At 49.8% G+C, this 27,987-nt stretch overlaps 1 protein-coding gene across 1 annotated transcript; it reads left to right on the top strand.

Annotated features, from left to right (window-relative positions):
* Positions 1-23: 23 nt before the first annotated feature.
* Positions 24-27,380, top strand: LOC135902403 (uncharacterized). Its single transcript, XM_065432411.2, has 5 exons — positions 24-183; positions 731-878; positions 3,405-3,591; positions 4,269-4,443; positions 25,885-27,380. Exons 1-5 carry the CDS (start codon positions 24-26, stop codon positions 26,292-26,294), a joined length of 1,080 nt encoding a protein of 359 aa, XP_065288483.1. The 3' UTR covers positions 26,295-27,380.
* The last annotated feature ends 607 nt before the right edge of the window (positions 27,381-27,987 follow it).

The following is a 27,987-nucleotide window of genomic DNA, read 5'->3' as shown; positions in this document are numbered from 1 at the left end:
GAGATACTGGTTAGTAATACAAAATGAATGACGAACTCTCAGCTGCTGTAGGCTACAGCCTTGTCGGAGAAACAACGACGGAAGGCGTGTACTGTGATCTGATGGACGATTTCAACCCGTTGTGCATACAGGACACCGTGTTTGACGACAATTTCGACGCCGAGGCGACCAGCACATTTTCAGGTAACAAAGATTAGTTTTTTTTTTCTAGATTTGTGCTGGTATTTGGCAAACTGCGCTCTATACGTGGGCAGAACGGGAGAAATTGTGATTTATGCAGTGCAGAATAGCACAGATTGTTGTGCGGAAATGCTGTACGTTAGAATAAAAATAAGGACTTGAGACGAAAGTATTGCAGTGAGAGCGCTCACTCATAGTGACAGGTGCGTATTTAAATTTAAAGCATTTGTGTATGGCCGTAAACTCGACACATTTCAGCATTTTGTGGATTTGACCAGCTGAAGAACAGTGGAAGAAATTCGAAGGAATTGGTTTACGAAGAAAATGAGCTGCGTCACAGTGTGTGGTAACAACATTCAGAACGTTCTTCGCAGTTTTAAAGAAATGCGCTCTTTACAGACAGCGTAATGCATATTGAAGTGATATGAAAGGTATGCAAACTTGTAAATTTCTGAAGCGTCTTTCTGACTACTGTAAGCGCGCGTCTAAATATTGGCTCAGTGACAGTTAAGAAAGTTAGATTGTCACCGTGTGCTCTTAATCGACGAAGCAGCAGATCCCTTGGACGCCAGGGACTGCGTTGCCGGAGCACCTGTCGAAGATGGGACCGAGATGGACTTTAGTGACCCACTGGGTTCGGAGAACCATGACAGAAGCCTGTACGAAGTGAATGCAGAAGAAACCTGCCAAGCGACCGGGTGAGTCAAAGACGTCTGACAGATACTTTAGCGATGCACACCACGGTATAGCTGCGAAAGAGTGACAGCCATATGAAAGGCGCATGCGAATTGGAAGACGTTGGCCGTAGTTGTTCTCCGCTACTAGAATACTTTTACAAGTCGAATCATCTAGGTGAACGCGGCAAAGCCCGAAGCAGGGCCTTAACAAGGAATAATTTTCGGGAAAAGTTTTGCGGATACAACGGCGGCCATTATGAAGTATTTCTGTTACCTTATTTTCGTGTATGACTCAAGCGCATTATACTGACGTATGATATTATGAGCACATAAGGAATATCTTGACATATGTGTAAGTTCTGCTGAGCAAAATATCATCGAAGCGTTAATTTAGGGGTTTTTAGGACCCCTTAACCTTCTCCATGGTTACGGGCCTGTCCCAAAGTGCTCGGAATGACTGTCAGGCGTACTGTCAGGTCACGCCTTGCAGTGCCGCAGGCATAGAAGCGGCGTAAAGTGGTAAACTTGGTATTTCATTGCTTGGCTAAACAAGATGGAGCCATGTACGTACGCGTCTATATGTTAAGGAAACCGACTGCAGCGCAAAAAACCGCAAGCAATAAATCACTGGGGCAGAAACAAGCGCTGTCTGCCCTACAGTTTTAAATCTCATACCTGGGGAGTGCCGCGTGTGATGTTCCTTTGTAGATATTTTGTTTGTTTTACTTTTGCCTGATTTCAATCATTGTTCCTTCGCTTCCCACGCGTCTTGCAATTGGCGTTCAGGTGTTCACAAATTTGTGTGTACGTATCAACTCAGTGCTTGTATCTGCCACTGCTATTTGTCTTTTGCCTATTTCTGCCCTGCATGTAGTCGCTTTTATTGCAGATTACAAATTAGCCCATTCTTATGCTTCGCATCTAGCACGTGTGTCACGTAACTTGTGCCAAATTTTGAAAATTTGCAAGTGCCACGTAGCGGGACAAAACCAAGGTAATGTTGTTTGCCATCTGGAGCAAGTCGGAATAATTATTTGTATTTCGCCTAATTACATAATTAGCTATCGTTAACAAATCAACTTCCATAAATGTTGCGTTCAGAGCAAAAGTATGAATGAGAAAATTGTATACCATCCTGAAAAATTCCCGATTCAGCTTTCTGTTGTTCAATATGTACTACATAAATGCTTTTTTTTTTCAAGCCTGAAACAAAGCCCGCGAAACACAGAAAAGTGCTGCGTGACTATCCAGACGCATGGTATAATTATTTGTGCCATTCGTGCATTTTTTTTTGTTCTCGCTCTCGCATGTTTACCTTATTATTATATCATCCCCGCTCAAGTCGCGCTCTTTATACGAACGCTATCTTTCTGTGACTACCGTAAAACTGTCGACGTTAGCTGTTATTGGTGCTGCCAGCTATAAGCACCAACAGGCCGGTGCACAAAACTAGCTATACCTATAGGTATCTCCGGAGTTAGTTCGTCTATCCGCATGTTACGTTGCCAAATGCTCAACACTCGTAATATATGTCGATCGCTAACAGAGGTGATAAAGAATATGAGTAAAAGCGTATATTTATTTAAATTTCATATCGCTGTCGTCACAAAGCTAGGTTCATTCTACGAATGATATTGAAGCCATTGTCGTAGCAGCACGTAAAGATATCTCAAAGGGACACCGACAAGCGACCCCCAAGATAATGGCACCATGCTCTGTGGACGATAAAAGGTAGCATAACACACAAGGCTCGAGCGGCAGTGTGCTTGTGTCGACCCAGAAGTGGCACTGTAATTAAACCGTATGCCAAACCAGAATAAGCCAACAACGCACAAATACTTGGTTAGTTTGCTATGAACTGTATAAAAAAAAACGATTGCTTAACTCGAACAGTCCAGATCTTCCATGGCCCTCACCAAAGGGTGCTCGGCTCAGCAAGGGGCCCAGCGTGACTGGTTGCTCCGGCAGAGGCAGATATGTCTATGTACTTAGATATGCCAGTATGACGTCAAAATATAAGAGACTGACACCACCTAACCGGGGAGTTCTTGGGTACATTTGCAGGCTGATAACAATGATGAGGACACTGCTGATGAGTCACAAGGAAAAGGTCAAGCGTTATGCACTTAGTGTGCCACTAACCCTCTGGCAAGTCGTTTCAACATAATGACCCCGAAGAAATGTTTTGAGAAATCAGGTGAAATGGCAGTCTCGAGACTGCAAACAGATTTACAAAGCGCCAGCAAGTAGAATTACCGAGTGGCCCAAATAATACACCATGAACGATGAATGATATAAATCTTGCGATATGGCAACGAATCTCTCTTTTGTAACATGTGTCTCTTAATTTTAATATATCGGGGGACCTAGGATTGGGATTTCCTTTTCCTTGACGAGTTTTATTAAGAATAACATATTTTCTTAATCCCTTCGAGTTCGCATTAACGGGAGCCCACTCATTCACTGCAGCTAGGGTGCTTGGGGCTGGGATGTGATATCAGAAGACATCCAGTGTGTTTACACATCCCGAGTTTCTCCGCCACGCAGCGGCGTGTCCGTGAATGGCAATGGCGGTGGTCGGCGCGAGCGGCGCAAGCAGCGGCGCTACCGGACGACGTTCAGCAGCTTCCAGCTCGAGGAGCTCGAGAAAGCATTCCAACAGAGCCGCTATCCTGACGTGTTCGCCAGGGAGGACCTGGCTGCCAAGATACAGCTGACCGAAGCGAGGGTACAGGTGAGGAGACCTCCGGACAGTTGTCATGCGCGCAGGTTCGGATGCTCTTCCTTAGGGCGTGCAGTGAGTCATTCAACACTCGTTAGTTTAGTAGGACAGGCAAGGATCTCCTACTGATTTCAAATGAAAGCAAGTTCTTGTCATTTGTGCCTTTTAAAGAATGTACATGAACTGCACGTTTGAACACCGTCCACCATCCTTCGTATACAGATGGCGTGCTTTGCTTCCTGCTGTTAGTTAGAGTTAGCAGTAGTCATTTAGTTAGTAGAGTTAGTTAGAGATTACATGAAGGCGATTGGAGGTTTGGTGGCAAAAAAGTAGGGAGACCACAAAGAACGGAAGCGTACAACAACAATGTTCCCAGTAATAGTTCAGATAGTTTGATGCTGGGAATATTGTGTCTGTAAAAAAGAAATGAATAAGGTTGGCAAAACATTAGGCAAAATAAGAAAAAGAGCTTAGGGGCGCAACCCACTGCTCTGTTTCAAGTGGGACGCTCATAGCATCCATCCTTGTTGCCCTACGACGCAGCTGTTGCACTTCAGGCCCTATTGTACTCCCACGCACAGCGATTCTGCACTCCTATCTGGCTGCTATGGTGCCCACGTCTGTTGTGAAAAATGCACTACAGGTTCAATTATGTGAGCGGTGACGTATACGGCAGCGCGTACATGCAGGTGTGGTTCCAGAACCGGCGGGCCAAGTTCCGCAAGCAGGAGCGCCACGACGCCAAGCGGCTGTCTTCGCTGCTAGCTGAAGCCAGCATCCTGGCCAGCGAGGGCAATGTCGAGTCGGCAGTCGCCGTGGACGGGCTCGCCGGCATAAGCATAGACGTCCTCAAAGGTCTCCTCAGTGGGTATACATGCTTGCCTTGTGCCGCTTCTAACTCGCATATTACTCATCTTTTTATTGTACGCGTGTGCTCACTATGAAAGTGCGGGCGCGTAGTATACTGCATGTAGGTGGGGGACAGGAATGAAACGAAAAAAAAATTGTGTTGCTTCTACAATATTACATATATATATAGAACACTGACGGGGGAAGAAGAAGAAGCCGAAGGGAGCGGATGCACTTCACGCCGGATCTGTCTTTCGTAAATGATTTCGCAGTGTTTATGCAAAATATCTCTGTAATTTTGCACCATCATCTCCCGCAAGTTATCCTGACTCCACCGATATTCGTCTTCAAGGTGGGAACTGCATTTTCACCGCTTTATTGGACCATTTCTGCCGAGCCGCTGCACCGCCGAGCTAAGCTTACTGCTAAGCTTAGTGCTCCGGCCGCTACGTGAGCCGCAGTTACGGCTGCGCGTCAAATTTCTTCAAGCCGCCATGGAAATACAAGTTGCAGGAACTGACATCTCACCCACCGAGATTTCCGAAGAAGCAGGATGGTGCACCATTGGCCCGCGTGAACGACTTTCTCCTTGGGGCAAGCGCGCTAACCCTAACATTGCATCAGCCTCCCAAACCGGCGTTGGAGACACGAACAAGGAGCAGCGAGGCCCGCGCGCTCACAAGCAGCAAGTTCTGAAGGCAGGCAAGATGCCCACTCTTCCACGTGATCACCACAAAGTAGTTATCAGGCCACGGGGCGGCTTGAACGTTGCAAAAGTTGGGGTCGTCCGCCTCGCTTCGGCCCTATATAGGGCAGCAAACGTATCTCCACAAGACGCCACGGAAGACATTGTCTGCCCAAATATTCAGCAAAATATCATCGTTGTGAGTATCCCTCACTCTCCTAATGCAGAACGGTACCGCCGACTCGACAGGTTTGAGGTCGACGGACACCAGTTCGAGATACGGGCATATGAAACTGCACCCGACTATACAGTCAAGGGAGTCGTCCGAGACATTCCTCTCGAAGAAGACGCGAAAGACATTCACCTCAATATCGTCAACAAGAGGAACCCGAATGCCTTAGCGGCCAAAAGACTCAGCAAGACCACGTCGGTCATCATCGCCTTCGATGGTGGCCGAGTACCAACGTTGGTGTACTACGGGGGTGCTATGCTCAGGTGTACCTTGTACAGAAAGCAGATTGACGTGTGCCACCAGTGCGGACGCATCGGCCATCGCATGGACGTCTGCCCGAACCCCCAAGACCGTGTGTGTAGAGGCTGCGGATCCTCGAACCCAGACCCCAATCACACATGCACGCCAAGGTGTCACCTTTGTGGGGGAGCGCATCCCACTGCGGACAAGGCCTGCAAGGCTCTATTCAAGACCCCCTATCTCGTTAAGAAACGACGCGGAGACCGACAGAGGGCAGCTGCGGAAGCCGCCCTCGAGCTACAGCAACAGACCTACGACCAACATTTCCCACCTGCCTCCCGCTCCCGTTCTCGAGGCCGGGCCCGGTCTCGCTCGGTTGCGGGGTCTCCATCCCGCCGGCAGAGCAGGTCTCGGAGCCGGGCGCGCAGCAAAACTCCCAGGGCGAGCCGTAGCCGTTCGAGCTCTCGGCGTCCGAGGCAAGCCGGCCAGCAAGATTCGGACCTACCTGACAAGGTGAGCTGGGCAGATGCGGTTAAGGGCTCGCTGAGACGCAAGGCTCAGGGAGCTACTGCCTCAGAACCCAATAATAAGAGGGACCCCAGGGATGTGGCATTAGAAGAAATGCAGCGCGAAAACGCACAATTACGTACCGTCGTGCTACAATTAACCCAAGAAATTCGAGAGATTAAACAGTCGATGGCGCAGACATCTATACCTAAACCTCCTTTAGTCCCGACTCCCGTCACGAACGGTAACGACAGTGCGGCGCCGCCCACAAAGAAACGCGCGGCGGCCAGTTCCGAGTCTCAACAGCTCGAGAACCTCGAATCAGCAGTAAGTGATTGGCGCAAAGCACATGTCACGATAAATGACTGGCGGAAAGAACAAGAAGAAATGAGGAAGCTGCTTTCAGAAATTCAAACCGGGATCCGCAACATCGGCGTTGCGGTCAATAACCTCACTGCTCGAACAGGCAGGGTTGAAGTCCATATAGACAAAATCGAGACTCACATAGGCCTTCGCCCAGGCATGGAAATGATGCCCACCATGGGCCCTACAGTCATTCACCCTAGCCCTATTTCAGGTAACGCACAAGTACAGCACCACGATGGCCAGCCCCACTAACGAGCTCGTGGTGTGGCAGTGGAACTGTCGGGGCTTCACTAAGAAGCAACCACTGTTGCAACAATACGTCCGACACGCGCAACCCAAACCCGACATCATAATGATACAAGAAACAGTAGGTACCGTACCAAAGCTTCCAGGTTACACTGCGCATGCCTCGCCGATTCCCGTTGATCGCGGACTTGCAATTTTAATTCGGAAAGGGACAGTAGCGCAAGAACACAGCGTAAGCGGCACACATGCGGAAAACATGCTTGTAGAGCTCCTTCCCAATAGAACACGCAACCACAGTGTATTTCTCCTCAACGTATATAGTAATCCGGCTCACTCACGGGCTCGTTTCCTCTCTCTGTTCCGAGGGGCGCTTGCCTTGGCGGGCGCAAACCCGTTTCTGGTCGGGGGAGATTTTAACGCCCCGAACGAGGCCTGGGGCTATGGCTACACTACCGCCAAAGGTCGACGCCTGTGGCACGACCTACATGATGCCGAATTAACTCTTATTACCAATCCCACGGCGCCGACCCGCACGGGCACCTCTACGGCACGGGACACGACACCAGACCTGACGGCGGTCCGTAACATCCCTCAAGCAATGTGGCGCAATACCTTTGAAGATCTCGGTAGTGACCACATGATCATAGAAACACGAATTCCTCAAGCGGGTACACCCCCTTTTCCTAAGCTATTCAAATGGACGGACTGGGACAAATTCCGAAAGCAGCGAGCTGAACAGAGAGGTGAAGAGAACATCGATGACATCGAGGCATGGATGGAAACGCTCAACTACGACATGAACAAGGCGACGCAGACGCTCACACCCGAAGTCCAGGTTGACAAGATCGACAGCCGACTAGCCCACCTCTGGGAAGCCAAGACGTCACTAAACGCAAGATGGAAAAAGCAAAGGCACAACCGAAAGCTTCGTAAGAAGATCGCACATATCAATCGCCAGCTGGAAGAACATTGTCGGACCTTAAGCCGCCAACAGTGGTATGACATCTGCAACGCGGTCGATGGGCAGCTCCACAATGGCAGTACGTGGCGCCTCCTTCGTCACCTCTTGGGGGAAACGCAGAGCAAGTCTGCTCAGCAAGCAAACCTGCAACGCCTTTTGCACAAGGAACAGGCTACCACGAGTGATCACCAGCTCGTGACACGCCTGCTAGCCAAGTACTTCCCTCAACGGCCCGATGTTCAACACGGAGATTACACTGGAGAGACAAATGTGACACTCGATGAAGAATTTCACGAGTCAGAGATCCGCGCAGCTCTCCACGACCTTAATGGCAAATCAGCACCTGGTCCCGACAAGGTTACGAACAAGACTCTAAGAAACCTCGATGATGCCTCGATAACCGCTCTTACGGCATACATCAACAAATGCTGGCGAGCAGGTTGCATCCCAGAGGCGTGGAAATGCTCTAAAGCAGTCCTGATACCGAAGCCAGGCAAGCCGTCCAGCCTCGATCACTTGCGGCCCATTTCCCTCACATCCTGCGTTGGCAAGGTGATGGAGCATGCGTTCCTCTCCCGCATGAACCACCACCTCGAGGACACTGGAGCCTACCCACCCACTATGGTGGGCTTCCGGTCACACCTCTCCACTCAAGACGTCATGCTCCAGCTCTACCACCAGATTATCAATGACCCAACTAGTGGCAACCGGGCCATCCTCGGTCTAGATTTGGAAAAGGCATTTGACAATGTAGCACATGCAGCAATCCTGAGCCGCATAAACAAGCTCAACTTGGGTGAGCGAAGCTACAACTACGTCAGAGACTTCCTGTCGCGCCGCACAGTCACCCTCGCGGTCGGCAGCATGACATCCGACGAACATACACTAGGAAGCACCGGCACTCCTCAAGGATCGGTCATATCCCCGCTCCTTTTCAACCTCGTGATGCTGGGTCTCCCGGCCTACCTCGACCAGATCGATGGCCTCCATCACGCCTTGTACGCAGATGACATCACCCTGTGGGTCAACAAGGGCAGTGATGGTCAGATAGAATGCACCTTACAAGCAGCGGTCTCTGCAGTCGAAACCTACCTCCAAGACACAGGTCTCCGACTATCTCCACTGAAATCGGAGCTGCTCGTCTACCGCTCGCGCCGCCGGCCCAAGCCTACAGCCGAATCGCGCCAATGTGACGACATAATCCTCTATACGCAAGACGGCTCCTGCATTCCCCGAGTCCAGAAGATACGCATCCTAGGCATGCATATAACAGCCAACGGGTCAAACATAGAAGCTATTCGCAAACTCGAAGGCAAGGTTACAGCGGCTACCCGCCTGATCAAACGCATTACAAACAAGCACACGGGCATGAAGGAGGACAGTGTCATGCGCCTCATACACTCTTTCGCAATCAGTCACATCACTTATGTGGCTGCCTTCCACAACTGGAATGTCACTGAAAGGGAGAAAATCAACACCCTTATACGCAAGACTTACAAGATCGCCCTTGGCCTACCGGAGTCCACAAGCACTGCTCGTCTGCTACAGCTGGGGGTATACAACACGCTTGAGGAAATTGTGGATGCGCAAAGAACCTCTCAACTCGAACGCATGTCTCTGACAGCCACGGGCCGCTACATCCTGCAGAAACTCGGCTTCAACTACCACGTCCAACACGGTCAGAAACAGGTCATTCCACCTGACCTCAGCGACACGCTGATTGTCGCCCCTATACCTCGAAACATGCACCCCGAATTTAATCGGGGCCGACGCCAGGCCCGTGCCAAGGCACTGCTGCGCTCCTTGGGTGGAAAGAGGACTACGCGCTTTGTAGACGCCGCAGAATACACACGAGAACACCGGTTCACGGCGGTAGTCGCAGACGTTAACTCCCGGCTTACGCACGCGTGTAGTGTCGCAACAGAATACCCCGAAACAGCAGAAGAGGTAGCAATTGCGCTTGCGCTTACCGACCCCCTCTGCGAGGTAGTTTTTAGCGACTCACAATCCGCAGTTCGCAACTACGCGCGGGGGCGCATTTCCTCCGAAGCTCTGCAGGTTCTGAGGAAAGCTGGTCGACAGTACTGCGATAACACCGCCATCATATGGTTTCCAGCGCACGTCGCCACCCCCACCGATGAGGGCCTCATTAACTTGAACGAGGTAGCACACCGCTCTGCGCGAGAACTGACCCACCGCGCAGAATCGGAGACCGCCTCTTCGAGTTCAGAACTGCTGGCTCAAAACACGCGAGAACGCCTGGTCAGGTACAATGACATCACCAAGCACTACCAGCTAGGCAGGCGGTTGTTGCCCCCACCTCACCCCATGCTGAAACGTCGCCAGTCAGTCATCTGGCGACAATTGCAAACACAAACCTTCCCCAGTCCGGTGCGATTGCAGCACATTTTCCCCGCGCAATACCCGACTGCTCTTTGCAAATTATGTCAGGAGACTAGAGCGACGCTGTCACACATGTTGTGGGAGTGTCGGGTTACATCAGCTACAATGGCAGTAGCTCCGGAGGCTCTTGCGTCGAAGTGGGCCGCCGCTCTGCGCAGCTCCAACCTCAAGACACAAGAGTGGGCTGTCCAGCAAGCCCGAGAGGCGGCTACGAGGCAAGGCCTTGAAGTCCCCTCATGGGAGACCTGAGCCCGGGTCGTCAAATTTGCCGGATTCAGAATAAAGTTGTTTCCATCCATATATATATATATATATATATATATATATATATATATATATATATATATATATATGTATGTATGTATACAAATGTGTGTGTGTGTGTGTGCTCTTAAATATAGAGTTAGTAAATAGCTAGTAAATGCATGCTTTTACTAGAATACAATATATTTTACCACATTCTTACTAGTTCTGTACTAGCCAGCGGCTGATGAAGCTAGTAGGTGCTGCCTTTACTAGCCAAAAAGGCTTCTTAGCAATTTTTACTAAGTAACTACAAAGCCGTTACCACGTCGTCTGGCCGTGGCCTAATATTGATTGTGATTGATTGTGACTGTGATGTGATTATTGATGAGTGATTGTGACAGTCTTATGCAAAATTGAGATGAACTGAAGTGTTGTTCGTTATGTTGGACTAACAGTTATGTGCGACGTCGTAGCACGTATATATGCAGACAGCAGGCTTTAGAAATTTGTGCACAAAGCTTTGATTATTTAACCAACTACATAGGTGCTCACCCACGCAAAATATGTTCGCACAAACGAGGGCTATAAATCTCTTTAAGTTGCTGTTCGTGTAAGTGTCGCGTAGCACCTTTGTTGTTCTGTATGTGTGTTCATGCTTATCGTTGCTTGTTTGGAGATATCTAGCACATTCATATCCGGAGTTAGTGCGCCTTAATGTCCTTCGTAAACATTAGGTATATATACCCTTCATTGATGCCTTGACATATAGCGAAAGGACGCGGTTCTGTTTTTTTCATACATATTTCTTATTTTACTTTCTTATGCTTTTACACTACCACCGACTTCATATGACAATGCAACTAGCACCTACATATTAAATAGGTCCCATTGTATTGTTGGTAATTATACTTCAGTTGCGTTAGTAACTGCATTACCGAGGTGGTGTTTGTGGTGGTGGTGGTGGTGGTGGTGAATTGTAGCAACAGGCGGGTTTAGCCTGGCGAACAAGGCCGGCAATTGCTCCGCCCGAGCGTCTCGCACAATACCGCTGAAGGGTTTCACCATGTGTCCATCAAACCAGTCTCTCTTAAGAACTCGATGAGGAGACGTGAAGTTTCTTTTCGGGCTATAACTGATACCGCGGGAAATATAAGGTGTTGCAGGCGCGCATGCGGAAGGTTCTTGCTTTGCAGATTCTTCAGGAGAGTGTCTCTTTCATCTTGGAATTGCTGGCAGGACCACAAAAAGTGCTCAATGTCTCCTGTCTCGTTGCATGCCGAACAGTTCGGAGAATTGATTCGCCCCGTTTTAAATAACCAGGCCGGTGTATTTGCAGATCCTGTCCTTATTCGATATAGAAGTGTGGCTTCCTCTCGGTGCAATCGCTTGGTTACGCAGGGCATATGCGGTGGAGTCCAAAGCGACGCAAAGTGATTTCGAATGTCAAGTTTTTGCACTTGATTACTCTTTGGGGCCTTGATTTTGGGAGGATGATAGAGCGCTGCGTATGCAAGCGCATCAGCTTTTTCGTTTCCTGAGATACCAATGTGGGAAGGACTCCATTGAAACTTTACTGTGAAGCCTTTGTTGTTGAGCTCTTTCACAATGGCTAGTGATTTGCGTGGGAACTTGAGGGATGGCAAACCAGGGTATATTTGTTGTAATGCGGCCTTTGAGTCCGAAAGGACAACCACATTCTGCGGAGGCAAAGTCTTTAATTTGCGCATGAGCAGAAGCTATTGCTGCGCCTTCCACAACTGTCGACGAGGCTATACAGTCCAGACGGCCAGACCACGTATATCTTAGAGAGGGAATATAGAATGCAGCTGCACAGCGGTCTTCGTCTGCCTTGACAGAGCCATCTGTGTATACTTGTAGGTGACTCGGGTAAATCGTGTTCAGGTGTTCCAGGACTAATGACTTGGCTTCTGCAGATGGAATGCAGCTCTTTGATTGCAATCGTGGTACACTTAAGTTGCATATGATGTCCTCGAATGTCCAGGGTGGTTCTATCCTTTCCCTCTGTCTCGAGCAGCGCAATCCTAATACGCGAAGCGTGTTCAATGCTGCATAAAAATGTGAGGGCGGCCTGTTACCTATACGTCGTAAGAGCGCTCTACCGGGCGTAAACTCACTCAATCGTAGGAGCTGGATCATCAGAGCCTGGGAAGCCTGAAGTCGTAGAGGGCGTGACTCAGCTTCGTAGAGCACTTTCTTGCTTGACGCTGTCTGAGGGACTCCAAGGCAAAGTCGGATACCTTTTCTGTGGATGGCTTCTAAGCGCTCGTATTGGCTGTCTGAGGGTGACATCAGAGGTAGCTGATACAGGATTCGACTTGTAACCAACGCTGTATGTAGCCGCAGCATGGACGTCGGGTGGTTGCCCCAGCGTATGCCAGCGACTCGCTTGAGCACATGTAGCCTGGGTGACGATGACGCCACAACGTGGTCAACACCGCGGCGCCAGAGTAGCCTGTGGTCTAAGGTAACGCCCAGAAATCGGACGTTGGTGACTTGTCGAATCTGGTATCCGTCCAAATTCAGCGTCAAACGTGTAGATTTTCTTTTCACTCCAGGAAATAGTACGAATGATGATTTTTCTGCTGATAGTGATAATCCAATCGTTGCCAAGTGGCCCTGAATGGCTTTTACTGCTCCCTGGGCTATTCGTGGAAGGCGGCGATGCTGGTAGCCGGAGACCCAAATGCAGATATCATCGGCATATATAGATATCTTCACTGGTGTTCGATGGTTTAGTACACTTGGGAGGCTACTCATGGCAGTGTTAAATAATAAGGGAGATAAAACACTCCCCTGTGGCACACCGCGAAATATACGTATTTCATCGCTCAAAGTGTCGCCAAGACGAACTCTGATGCGACGATCATTGAGGAACGTATGTATGAAGTGCAAGAGATGACCCGTGACGCCTATAACTTGCAAGTGGCTGATGATGGCTCTTTGAGACACGTAGTCGTAAGCCTTAGAAACATCCATGAAAACAGCAAGTGTCGACAGGCCATCCGCACTGTAATGTTCTATGTGGCTTAGAAGGTCCAGTACATTGTCTTGAGCGCTTAGACGCTGCCGAAACCCAGTCATGCACGATGGTAGTTTTCGACCCTGCTCGACATACCAAGTGAGTCTTGTGCACGTCATCTTCTCCATTAGCTTCGCTGCACACGAGGTCAGTGATACCGGTCTGTATGAGTCCAGAGCTGCAGGATTCTTTCCAGGCTTCAGAACCGGTACCACCCATGCTACCTTCCATAAATGTGGGATAGCCCCACTGGCCCAGACTTGGTTAAAAAATGCCAGCAAATCACGCCGTCTCTCAACCGGTAGGTTAGTCAGCATCTGATTACTGATGAGGTCAGGTCCCACCGCACAGCGACGTCGGAGGCTGCTCATAGCTAGTTCCAGCTCTCTGAGTGTGAAAGGAGCATCCATTATAGACGACGATAGCGGCGGTGGCGGGTTGGTTGTGCCAGCTGACCTTCCGGAAGAGTATATTTCAGCGAAGGCATTCGCAAGACAAGCGAGTGTCTTGCCTAACTTCAATGCTAGGGCTTCAAATGGCTTGTTTGGTCGAAAGTTTCCAGCAAGGTTATTAACGACCCACCATATCCGTGGAACTGGCGTGAAGACCGATATGCTTGCACAAAATGATGCCCATTGATCTCTTCTTAGTTTCCTTGTATAACGTCGAATTACTGCGTTAATCCTGTTGTATATAGTCTTCATTGATGGGTTGCCTTTCGTCCTCATCAGCCTCCGTTCCGCTCTTCTACGGGCAGCGCATAGATTTTTGAGCTTTAGATCGGGAGCGGGGAAGTGGTCGGGTAGCTTCAGCTCAGCGGTAGCCAATCTCTTGCTACGTAGCATGTCCGCGAACAGGTTTCCAGATGATTCGCTTAGGCCGTCCCTGTATGTATCCCAATGCGTCACAGGACAGGATCTTCGGCCGTTGGTTCGATATCCAGCAATGTTAACGAAGAGAGGAAAATGATCACTGCCCATTCTATCTTTACTAGTCGTTGACGATGCGAGGATGTCCGTTGAGTGTAACGTCAAGTCAATGACACTGTAAGAGGCCGGTGGTCGAAAAAACATTGGCTGTTTGTCATTTGCCACGCAGAGTCCCTCGGTGTTTAAAGCTCTAACAATTTGCTTTCCACGTGCATCAATCGCCTTGTCGCCCGAGAGAGTATGGTGCGCGTTGAAGTCGCCACATATAATCCTAGGAGCTGGGCAGCGGCTGCAGAGGTCTCTGATAATTTCTCCCATCGAGACCTTCAGGCGAGAGCTCACATACACAGAGGCCACGCTGAGGCTTCGATTTCCCAGCCGCACTTGTACAGCAGTGACTTCCAAAGCACTGCTGCAAAGGTCTTGAACTGGTAGAACGTAATGTGGTATTTCACGTCTCACATATAGCATGGCGCTTCCGTTCGGAAATGTTGGAATACTTTGGTTTCCATGTGCGACATAACCAGCAATTGTTCTGGAACTTGGAAGACCAGCCTCGGAGAGGGCCAATATTGGCACAGGCATGTTGCGTAAGAAAAGCGACAGTTCAGGTAAATGGCACGCAAGACCCGCACAGTTCCATTGCATAATAAGTGGCACCTGTGGACGAGATGGTGAACATTGTGTCCTGACCGCATCCATATTGCTAGGTGCTTTAAGAAGAGGTAGAGCTGAGAATCACTGACTCGAGAGCGAGGACTACTTCGAGCATTTCCTTCATCGAGCTAGCCGGCATCTTCTCTATGTGTGATCGCAAGGCCTTGAAGAGAGCACGTAGCACCTGCTGACAGTTCTCCTGTGGTGTGTTTTCATCGCAACGCGATTGGGGTCGCTGCAGTACAGACACATAACTTCGCTGTTCCGGTTGTTCAGCAGTCTTCTCTTCTACGGGGCCTCTGTTCATTGATTTGACTGTTTTAGCCGGTCCGCTGCGCGATGGCACCACTGTGTCCTGGATTCCTGGAGAAGGCTTCAGGCTTGGAAAATTAGTTTCACTCTTTGAGCTCCATTTCATTGCGTCTGACTCTCTGTGTCTTTCTGTCGTTTTCTTCGTCGTATTTTTCTCATCGTTCCCTGTTGGCCCCAAGATAAACGTTTTCTTACGCTTTATTGCCGCTGCCCGCGTAGGACACTTGCTATAACTAGCTGGATGACCACCACTACAGTTTGCACATAGAACGTTCTCTCTGCACGCGCATGTTTTGAAATCGTGCGGTCCTCCACATCTCTTACACCGCTGCTCACCACGGCAGTACTTGGCCACATGTCCATAGCGCTGACACTTGAAGCACCGAGGTGGTGTCTCAACGTAGTCAATGGTCTCGTGTCTTGTGAAGCCCAAGTTGATCTTCTCTGGACGGTCTGTATTTGGAGCGAACGTAAGAACCACGGAGCTGGTTCGCCTGGACTCCCAATCGGTTTCGGAAATTTGGACGCGTCGCATGACTCTCCTTGCATGGTAAACTCCTTGTGGTTTAAGGTATAGCAACAGTTCCTCGTCAGTGTACCACTTCGGTACTCCTCTAATAATGCACGTGTTTTGCAGGTACGAATTGGGCACTCGTGCTGAGATTGCAGTCCCTGAGATCGACTTGCAGCTGAGAAGGGAATTCACATGCTCTTCTGTCTGTACATCTAGAAGCAGGGCTCCTTGAGCAGTAAATCGGCTCCTAATTGGCGATGCGCCAATAATTTTTTCAATATCCGTAGACAGAACAATGGGATTTACTTTTTTCAGGTCGGCTCCTTCTGTGGCAGGCGTAACAATCACTGGGATTCCGACGGTCCTCTTCTTGCGGTGACGCACAAGCCTGAAGCCTTCATCGTCCAGATCTGTGATGTCAGCTATGTCACAATCGTCAATAAGCGTAGACTCGTCGTCTGTTACTGTAGCCTTGTATCGCTTACAGTCACGGTTGCTCTCAGGGTCAGTCGGTGGCCTCTGCCCCGGTGTCAGGTCAGGCGTAGTCATGACGGGGCTCTCGCCGCTACCAGATCGGGCTATTCTGCAGGCTCCTATCGAAGCGACGGGAGGCGAAGGCCCCCCCGGCCTCCGGTAGGGAAGGTACCTTGGCGAGTCGTCCGACGTCTTCGACAAATCTATTTGACAAAACGTCGAAAAAATTCAAAAACACTAGGGAGCGAGACAGCAGTGCGACTGTTTCAGTAAGTAGGGAAAAGAACTAACAATAATTTTACCACCTGCACTTACCTAGAAGGTTGGGCTTATTGTGACAACTATAACGTGTTAGTATTTGGTTAGTGAATATGACGACCATTTTTTTAAGGAGTGTATATATTCCACTGTGGTAATGTTGTAATCAACAGTGAGTCGTTTGGCAAACATCTATAGGAAGCATTCGCTTTTATCTTTGGCCTTTCTGACCTCTTATCGTTGGGAGTTTAACGGGAAGCCGATGTGAGAAGCACAACAGAAAAGAAAGAAATAAAGCAGAAAATTGGCACTGGCTTAGCTCGGCTATGCCAGGATATGCGTAGCGAAAGCTAAGGCATAGCATGGTTAGCCTTGGTTCAACTTGATTGCAAGTCCAGGTTAGTCTAGTTGTCTAGCTATGTTGCGGCGTTTAGCCAGTCGTTCGGCGCGCTGTTCGTCTGTTTCGTGCGCGATTCATTTCCTTTTCATCTCGTTTCGATGTCGATTCCAGGCCTCCTCGTGCTTATCATAATTGTCGCTGTCCATACCGCCGCCTCAACTGTGGTTGCGGCGCACGCGAACTCTCCTTTTCAATCCTCCGGCATGTTATCAGGCATGCGACGCAGCTGGCGAAGCGAGCGGAGGTGAGCGCAACGACGAGGAATGTGGTGTGACGTCATACGAAACGGCGGAGAGGCGCGGCGCCATAGACTAAAGAACCAACTTGCGGCGGAACACTTGTGGCTCGATGCTACTAGTGGCGCATGTGCAGTAGTGACTAGAAATCGATAGAGAGAGAGAGAAATATCCGCGGTGATGCACGCGTTGTGACGTCATGTGACTCCTCGGAGCACTGCCACGGCGAAATCACAAGTTCGCGACCAGTAAAGCTTTCGCTTTAAAAAACTCTGCACCTGGACGGAAAATCAAAATAAAATTATGGGTTTCTACGTGCCAAAACCACGATCTGATTATGAGGCACGCCGTAGTGGGGGACTCCGGAAATTTGAACCACCTGCGGTATATCAACGTGCACCTACATCTAAGTACACGGGTGTTTTCGCCCCATCGAAATGCGGTCGCCGTGGCCGGGATTCGATCCCGCGAACTCGCGCTTAGTAGCCCAACACCATAGCGACTAAGCAACCGCGGTGGGTGGACGAAACTTCAGCTCACAGTCGTGTGTAAGACGGCATGTTTTCTTGAGGGAGGTCGAACGCACTGTCCTGGGTACATTCGAGACATAAAAAAAGATGATGATTAAACTTCTGTAGAAAGATTTGCTTCGGGTTTGGTTTCGACTCTGCCCGATTTCGTCCCGGTTCACTTCCGGTTGGGAGAACTAAAATTTTGCAACGGTTCGCGAACTGGTTTGCAACACTGAACCGGTTCGGGGAGGTACATTTCACCATGCCCCACGTCGGAAGGTGCTATCGACTTGTCCGCAAAGCGCATGCGCAGTTTTCATGAAGAGAGGGTGCAGAATTGGCTTCCTGGTGCGTCCGAGAGAGCAGTTGATATTTTTACATGAATATATGTGAATGCAATTTATACTTATACAGCTACAGCAGGCACGCACAACGGCAGCCATATTAAGCAATGGCGTCGCTAGAGAGCGCTGCAGGCGGTGCGGCGCCTCAACGCGTCCGTCCCTGCGCTCCTTCTTTCCCGCCTTTCCTTCCTCGTCATCCACACTGAGTACGCGTAAAATTGCAGGAAATAGTATTTAAAAGCGCATATAAGCCCGCGGATTTTGATATTTGTAAAATAAGAACTCCCATGGTCACGATCGAGTTATAGCAAATCGTATAATGAAATTTAGCGATATACCATCGCAGATATTTAATAAAATTGTCGTGAAATATCTAAAAATTAAAGACACTATTAAGTCTGATACAGTGTAGCGCATGCACAGGGATGATAAGTGACACTCTTGAAGTGAAAAAGAAAGAGTCGCAGTTTCGCCCGAAAGGCGAAGCATCGATTGCGATAGCGAATTAGTGAGTGAGCCACCATTGTCATCTCAACATCGCACGCTTTCACTCGCACATACGACATACGGCGGGCGGAGGACACGAAATCCGCAAAATCACGGCGATGCCGACGGCAATGGCAGTAGTGCGGCTGGAGTGTCCATATAATTGGGAGCGTCGCCAGAAATGATGATCCGGCAGAGCCCCTGGAATAACTCTTTGACCACGGAAACCACGGAACACAACTGGCATGACCGAATTCAGAAATGCAGGCGTGTCTTCCGAGGTTGCAGTAATTACCAGCACATACCCATCCTCTAAGCCCCTTCTCCCACACAACGCAAACTCTGAGTCGTGTAACAATATGCTAGCGACGTGCGCTGACTGATCTAGTAACTATTAGAAGATCGCGCAATCTATTGAGAACCAGTTGTCGCCATATGTGCTTGAACCGTTTCGTGCTGAACCGGTAACCGCTATTATTTTACATTGAAGCTGTTAAGGGCTACTTTACCCACTATCATGTCCGCATGTAGAAGAAAACCCCTAAGATAGTGCAATGCCGGGCCGACCCGAGGCGGAGGTGACGCATACGTAAGCCGATCCCAAAGATAGTGCAACACCGGGCCGACCCGCGGCAGAAGTGAAGCAGGCATTAAGCACTCCCCATAATAATAAATAAATAAATGGAAATGGTAAATATATAAATGGAAAAATACTTGGGCCGGTCCCGAAGACAGTGCAATGCCGGCACAACGCGCGGCGGAGGTGAAGCAGGCGTTAAACACTCCTCATACGTTGGCCGATTCCGAAGATGTGGAATGCCGGGCCGACCCGCGGAGGAGGTGCAGTTCGCCATTAACGGGCCCACATGCACAGCTTCCCTGGTCATCCTTCTTCGCGGAGTGGAAGGGCATTGCTTTTTTTTTAAAGCGAAGCTTTTAAGGGCTACTTTCCCCACTATTGTGTCCGCGTGTAGAAAAAAATCACATAGATAGTGCAATGCCGGGCCGACCCGCGGTGGAGATGACGCAGGCGTTAAGCATTCCCCTACGTGGGCCGATCCCGAAGATAGTGAAATACCGGGCCGACCTGCGACAGAGGCGAAGCAGGCGTTAAGCATTCCCCATACGTGAGCCGATCCCGAAGATAGTGCAATGCCGGGCCGACCCGCGGCGGATGTACAGTTCGCCATTAAGGAGCCACATACACCGCTTCACTGGTCTTCCTTCTTCACAGAGTGGAAGGGCACTGAGTTTTATGCGAAGCATATTACGAGAGCTCAACCCAGCTCCTCAGGCGCGGCGGTGTCGCCTTGAATACCACGTGACACCGTGACGTCACGACAGCGGAGAAACGGCGCTCCAACTCGCGCCGTCGCTCGCGGCGTCGCCCCCCGCATCGGACGCGGTGAGCGTCGAGCAACGCAGCGTTCTGGTACGCCCACACTAGCGACAAAAACGCGCGCGACACGCCGCACGCGGCAAGCGCCCGCGCGGCAGACGCGTGCGGGCAAGTCCACAGTCGCGTTTTGCGGCACGCGGCAGCGGCCCGTGGAGTCCCGCGTTGTCTCGTTCCATTCGATACTTCTCGCGACAATGCGCTCTCCGTTCTGCCCATTTCGTCTTCTATCGGAAGTGTTGGTGTTTTTTAGCGCCACTGCCAGCCACGCTCAGGCATGTCGGATACGGACGAGGAGCTACTGGTGACTGTGAACACTATAATACTTGTTTGTTCTTTACTTGTGCGACGCCGACGTGCCAGACAGCGGACGAGAAAGTTTTGAGTGCGGTACAGGGACACTGAGGGCCAGGCGCACACTCTGCTTCCCCACCTTCACCAATTACTCACCTGTCATGCCAAACTGCTGTCCATAATGTGCCAGCGGTTGGCGCGCAGCTCCTTGTCCGACGCTCGATTTATCATAGAGGTACGCATACCCGCGAACGGTTTCCAAAAACGCCTCCATTGCGAGGCGAATTCTTCGTCGACGCCTCAGTGGCGGTGTGGTAAGGCTTAACAAAAACAGCCCCCTTGACTGGAAATGGCCTCTGAGATTTTACGGCGCGCGTGTCACTGTTCAGTCTCAGAGCCCATAGATTATGATTCTTTGCTTATGCGACAGGTGGCGCCACAACAGCGCGGCTCGTAGGGTGCCTCGATGCGCGCGCCCCCGCTTAGGTTGAGGACATCTGCGTCGTCTGCTACGGCGGCCGCCATTCTCGCTCCCACTGCATGCTCGTTCTCGCGGAGAACGGACTCCTCCGCTTTCCGGCTCCCTATCTCACGCTCGGCAGCGACTGGGGCTAACCCCCTTTCTCCCGCGCTGTTATGCGGAGGGCGTTAAAAGGCTGAATGGGCATTTTTCTTCGTGAACGGAGGTGCGGTAAACAGGATTGCATGGGAAACCTCACTGATGTCCCAATGCAAGTGAGTGAATTTGATCGGTAAGAAAATTCAGCCGACGCGGTCAATGCAACAACGTCTTGGTTCTGCACGCTTTGAAGAAACAGCATCAGCAACGGTAATAAAATATAAAGTCCCCTTTTCGTCTGGTAACAGCCAGATGAATACAAAAGCTGTTACCCAAGCAAACATGAAATCATTTATTCAGTGCTTATGAAAACACACAAAGTTAGAGATTTGTGTTTAATGGGAACGTGAACACTGAACATTATTGCACTTTTTAAAAGTCGACATTTATGTTAAATAGACCGTAATTGATAAAATAGTTGTGATCACTATATATATAGATGCAGACTTCAGACTTTGAAGGAAAAGGCTCGCAGAACTGCAGATTCCAGCTTGCTTACGCAAGGCTGACCCCTGCACAAGTCTTGCTTCCGTGGCCACTAGGATGAGTGCTCGGAATTTGTCGGAGATGAATTCGGAGCCTCACTCTGGCATATGCAGCAGTCAGCATTTTGCTTATTCGTTCTTTGTGAGCCATGCATGTGTTCACTGAGGGTTTGTCTATGCCTTCGAGATAGGCTATCAGAGAACGAAGTGGCGACTTCATGGTGAAAAATTTGCCTGTGCACCATGAGTTGACAGCGGTGAAATGTTCCTCGTAGTTTTTTAAAGTTTTCATGACATCAGCGCTTGGATATACGAGGTTTTGCCCATCCCTGACGTATTCCTTGAGTGCAGTCAGGGAAGCATACTGATCGTCAGGCTTGCCAAGGAGAGCAGCCTTGCACTGCGGACAAGTTATAGATTTCAAAATTCCTTTCAAAATAAAACCGCCAAGGTAAAACAAGATGCGGCACTCGGTTGACGTGAGCTCTTCAATGAACAGAATTTCCGTGTCGTTGATTTCATCGACTTCGCTTTCTGCACATTCCTTCTTGCTATGTGCAAGCAGATCGACAAGGTATTCGCGGTCGTCAAGTTCGTAGCTTGTTGATCTCGGAGTGTGAAGAAAGTGGCTGACGCTGACAAGTCGGAGTGCACACTTCAAGTCATACGCAGTGGGCACTGGCTTCATGAGCCGCACCACAGAAAAAAGGTTTTCTAGGCAGTCTTGCAACAGCCTGCTCGTGAGGAGGAATTCATACCCTTCACTGCCAAGAAGCACTTCTTGAAGGCGAAGGACAGCCGTTGTCGCAATTAGGACCCCTGCTTGCGATGGCTTCCACTGAGATCCAGTGCCCATTTTCAGTTCTCTGATGGTGTCTGTTGCCGTGCGTAGTGTGTCCAAGGCGGCATGATATTTAGTAATGTTCCTGCGGCTTAGCGCCATGGTGGGATGACGCGATGACATGAGGGCATACCACCTAGAAACGAGGTCCATAAACCACGCTGTTGTTTCGGCCTCTGGCTCAATCACTCCTTCTTTTATTAGGAATCGAATAGCTGGTGGGGCTTCACGGAAGAGCTGGACAGCGACTCCTACTTTCATTTTGGTGAAGTGCCCACAACTAATGTGGGTTTCTGACAAATTTGGTGCTACCTTAAGTTCGTTGGCTGCGTCATAATCCAAGACGGCCTGTACATGCTCCAATTTCACCTTCGAGGCCGTCAGTCCGTTCCTGCTTACTGTAGTATCACTGAGTGTGAAAACTTTTGAGCTTAGAAGCTGTCCTTTCAGGTTCTTAAGGACATGTGCCGGGTCCGAGATGAAAAAAAGTTCCTTCCCTTTTAAGGTTGGGTGAGGTATTGAGCACGAAGTTGTCGAATGGCGGTGGCTCGAAAAGCCAAATTCTCTCCACATAGCGCGGTTTGCTGCACCCATGTCACATGTGATAACACGGACTCTTAGAGAAATCTGGCTGCATATCTGCACTATTTCCAGGACATATGCCTTGAGTACACAGCCGTCCACGTGCCTACCAGTGAATTCATAGGCTATCACTTGCTTCCATCTCTGGTTTACCCCACCTAGCATAAACACCAAAGCATGATTGGCTGGCTCTTCAGGCTTTGAGGGCAACGTCGTTCCTCCCAGAAGCACGTCTTCGCCACGGTCGAGTTCAAATCCGGGTGCTATCTCCATTTCATCTAAAAAGAGAACGCAGTCTTTCTCCACGTCCTCCATTCCTTCTGCTTTCGACCTCATGACGTCGATCACTTCATGCAGGATACCTGGCAGAAACTTCAGGCCCTGAATTCTTCTTGCTAACGTTCTGCTGGATGGAAGAGGGTAGCCAATCTTTCTGAGTGTTTCATACCCGGTGGTTCCACAAGCAAATTTAATTTTTAGACCTTGCTTTACTGTTTGCGCTGACCACGAATTACCATGATTGTTGTTCCGAGAAAGAGCACGAATTTGGTCTTCATTTAAAAACTTCGTATTTCGTGAGAAATTAGTTGCCTCTTTCTGCAGCTTGCGTACCTGCATCTGTAGTTTTTTGACAGTGTTCTTAGATTCGTTATGATGTTGTCTAAGCTTATTATTGGCTGCTGTGAGATCTGCAATCTTCTTCCTAAGCTCAGCTGCCTCAGAATCGAGGGGTTGGGTCGCAGTAACTATTGCAGTTTCTTGAAGCCGTGCATCCCTGGGGGTCGAAGTAAGTTGCCCATTAGCATTGTTGGTTTCCGTAGCCGCCAATCTCTCATTTATCTCCCCGTCTGACGAAGAATCAGCGGGAGAAAATTCCTGCGTAGTTGAGGGAAGAACGTTTCTCACTTCTCGTGAAGAATTGTGTGCGGCTGCGTCGTCACTGAATAATGCAGGCACGTGTGCATTTCGTTCCCTTGGTGGCCTTCGCTCTTTAAGAAGTTCTGGAAACAGATAAATAAGAAAAAATGCCCATTACATATATTTAAGATTGTGTTAACTAAAAGCAGAATAGAAGGCGCGCCAGAAAATTTAATATGTATGCGCATGAATCGTTTCCTCACATAACTTTTTCAAATGTAGATAATGAGCCGATAAGCAACGTGGTAACAAATACCAGGGTCAGGAGGCATCTCACCTTTGAATGGGAACACCGTTGGTACAGCATTAGGCTTGAGCTTCTTCCACCCATCCGCGCGGTTCTGTTCGAAGCTGCTGGCTTCGAAATGAGCCTGCAGATGAATTTGATATTGAAATTAGCGGCGCATTTCCGGCTCGATAATGAAAACAATGAAGGCAGCACGCAAGAGAACACAGTAGTCCAAATATCAGTCGAATTACTCGAATGAGAGCCTCAATCTGCACATAACATATCCTGTCTATCTCATTCACTGACTTAATCCGCCATCGCAGAACGAAGCGTCGGGTTAACAGGCCAAAGAACAAATTAGTCGAAATATCAGGCGAATTACTCGAATGAGCGCCTCAATCTGCACATAACAACGATCTCTGTTAATCTCATTTACTGACATAATGCGGCGTCGTAGGACGAAGCGTCCGGTTAATAGGCAGCGGAAGCTACCCAACGCCGCACACATGTCAAAAACAACTTCAGAAATCGTGAGTGAATTAATCAAAATTGGTTCCTGGACCATCCATTTGCACAGTAATTGCCACAGCTTATGTGCCCTTGCTTGTCCTCATGCTCTGTGCCTTGATGCAATGTTTGGGCCCAGACCGCAATTCGCTGGCAAGCGCCTAGTAAAGGCAATTACCTTTGAATGAAAAGAAGCGGCGAAAGCACGCGTGGTACGTATTCCCCAGCGGACACGTGTCGTGCAATTTCGGATGCGAACAAGCAAGCGGCAGACAATGGCCTGTACCGCGCTGTAGTGAAACTCATTTACTTTGTTTTAGTGTTTCACGCAGCTTTTTTAAGCCGAGCAAGAAGAATATTGAACGACACTTAGCTGCCCAAACGCAACAAAATACAAATAAATCGCAACAAAAACAGCACTGAACCAACATGTGGCACTTACGCTGCAGACACACGAGGAGTTCGTCGGTTGCCACTTGTCACGCTTGACTCGCACCAGCCACAGAAGCCGCCTTTTTGGGTCCCTTGGAAAATGGAACATCCTCCAACCATTTCTCGAATGGTTGGAGCACTGAGGAACACAACATCCAGGCATTCTACGCCGATGAAAGCCGCGCGAACGCAGCAGCGTTTCGAGGACGCCCGCACAGCAGCGCGGCGAAGTCGACGCGGGCAACGCAATGGCGGAGGGAGCGCGCGAAAACAGGTTTAGGCGGCGCCGGCTGGTTCAAAGGGTGACCTCACCCTAAGCGGGGGCGCGCGCATCGAGGCACCCTAGCGGCTCGTAAAGCGGCTCGCTTCTGATTGGTGGACGTTTCGCGTCTGCCGCGAAAAATGGGTCTCGCACCCATTCGCGCGTTTGCCGCGCGTTGCTGCCACTTTTCGTGAATCTTGCCGCGCGCGACAGCACCGCTCGCCGCGCGCGTTGTGTCGCGCGCGTTTTTGTCGCTAGTGTGGACGTACCATTCGGCGCGACAACGAACTGTGCGCCTGAGCAAGCGCCGCACGCCTGAGCCGACGCCGACGACACCGGCTTTTCTGCGACACGAGCTCCTTAACGCTGTCACGTTAAAATAAAGGCTTGTATGCTTCGCATCCTGGGCTTAACCTTAGCTAAGCCACAGCCATGTTTTTTTTCTGTTCAATATTGGTCAGGGTTCAGGCACGTTCCAAAAATATCGTTTAGGGTTGGAGTTCAGTTTCAGCCAAAACTCTGATTCGGGCACAGCTTTGTCTTAGGGTTCAGGTTTGGTTCGACACCCTGCACAACACATTCCCTCCATTGAAGGAGACATGATACATAACGTCGGCCCGTTGACTTAAAATGCTATCTTGATGCATCAGAAGCTTTTACCGCGATGAAAGCAATATGCTAGTGTGCTTGTGCATATGCGCCAAGAATATTTGCGTCTGTGTGTGCACATCCGTGTCGACCAAAGTGGTTCGCTGCTAAGTCATAAAGCAGACACAACAATCAGACTGCGCATCCAAGCACTGTGAAATTTTTGGCGAGCCAACTTTTCTTTCTATGTTTCAGGCGGCTTCTCCGGCGACTCCTTGGCGGATCCAACTCAAGTAGGCGTCGTTGAGCCACTCATGGAAGGCTTCGGTAACGGAAGTGTCAGCGGCAACTGCGACATCAGCACCGCCGTGTTAGCCACAGACGGCGCCGCCACCGCCGCAGGATTCAGTGCCGGCGACTTCGAGCTGCACCCACAACCGGCGCACTCGACGCAAGCCACAGAAACGCAAAGCCACACAGGCAACACGTCTCGTGCCGTCGCGCCAGACGGCGACTTGCTGCAGATCGCGTTCGGCTCAGCCGTGGAAGACTTGACGCCGCCCTCTTCTCTGGTCGACTGCGGTGACAGTGCGCTCAGCGATTCCGTACAGAGCATGTTCGTCGAGATGTGCTTCCCCAGTGGCATGCACGAGGGTGAACTGTGAGCGTGAAGCGCCCGAATCGGTCTTGAGATTGTATGTTCGCGGTGTTTTGACGGTCTCAAGGAAAAAGTGTTGCTCCTAGGGCACCGAACTGTATCGCTGTTGAACGCTGTGCTCAGGACACTATTGGTCACAGGGTGTTACGTTTCTGGCGTTGAGATCGTACCTTTCAGTTTCGCCTGTGGTTCGTACAGATACGCACAGCAGGCGGAATGCAGCCCGATGCCACAGACAGGCTGCACTTTTGTTTAAGCTGATACTGTTGGAGCAGACTTTGTACTACCATGCCTGGGCATCGAAAGCGCTTGGTCCATGTAAGTGGAGGCAAGGGTGCAGCCTAAGGTTACTTGCGCGCCGCATCAGTGCCTGGCCACAATGTTTGCAGGGTAACTTACTCTGCAGAATGAAAGGTGCCAACTGCTTATCCCGCCCATACATCCAATTCCACTGATGCTGTGATGCCGGTGGCGCTTCGCGACAGATCCCACTCACGCGATGCCTGTCGATGTATGCGACATGACCGACTTGAGTTCAGATTAGAGGTGCTATAAAGTAAAGCTATTCCAAATTTTATATTCCATATCTGCAATCAGCCCTCCACGATTGGTCAAATCTTTCGCCCACCCCGACTTCGCTTAATTGTCTGTCACGCGACGCCAGGAGAGCCGCCAAAGTACTTCATCTGGTATGACTTATGCACTCTAACGAAAAGAAAAATTTTCCTTTCCGATTCTACACCTTCTTTCACCATCAGTCCGCCGCAATTGGTTAAATGTTTTTGGGCTGCGCCCACTTCCTCTGTTTGTCACGTGACGTCAGATAACTGCGAAAATCACTGCGTCAAAGTCACGTGTACGCAGTGAAGTTGCAGTAATATATCGAACAAAACTGAATTTTTTTTCGGTATAGCCGGAGGCTGCCTCGTTCCGAAATGAATAGAAGATGGGTGCCCGCTTATCGCTCTGGCACTGGCTACTCGGAACTGCCAGGGGGATTTATTTGCCTGTGATAAAATTTGATTGCGTGGCAGTATAACGTTGTCTAGCCCATTTAGCACCTACACGACATCGCTCTACCAATTCTTCGCTGAGGGATCGTTTTAGCTGCATTTTTACCGTTTCGTTGCCCGTTGCCGCGATTTTCTACAAGACACCGAAAGCTAAGCAAGAAGAAGCGGACCAATCGCATACGCAGGCACCGTGCACCCTTTACATCGTTATCTACTTTCACTGCTCTAGCCCGACCCCACCGAAACCCTCTCCACTTCTGCGTGCCCACCGCCTCCGGTCAGAGAATTGATAAAAAGAAAAGCTCGTCAAATAAGGCAATGGCTATTCACTTTAAAGCAGTCAAAAGTGACCTCCTCTAAACGAGCAGAGGGTTTAATTGGCCTTTTCAAACAATGCTGCGAGTCGGTGCCCGATGCTTGCGTCGGCGGTTAAGCAAATTTGACGTCATGAGACTGTAATAAAAAAAATGAAAGTTTTGCGTTATACGGCCCCAGCTTCGCCGAAATCGATGTTCCGTGCAAGGACCGAACACGTTGCGCGTTCACCGCAAACACTTCGCGGTATCGTAGACTTGCAACAAGGAAATGGTAGCACTAAGGTATACTTTCTTTACTTTCGGCTTGTGATCGCAACAGCAGCTGCCATGTAACACGGTGCCCCACGGCAGTCATGCTTCTCTGTCGACG

The sequence above is a fragment of the Dermacentor albipictus genome, chromosome 1 (assembly GCF_038994185.2).
Source record: "Dermacentor albipictus isolate Rhodes 1998 colony chromosome 1, USDA_Dalb.pri_finalv2, whole genome shotgun sequence".
Taxonomy (NCBI): domain Eukaryota; kingdom Metazoa; phylum Arthropoda; class Arachnida; order Ixodida; family Ixodidae; genus Dermacentor; species Dermacentor albipictus.
Note: the sequence above shows the minus strand (reverse complement) of the source record. Positions and strands in the feature narration are given on the sequence as shown.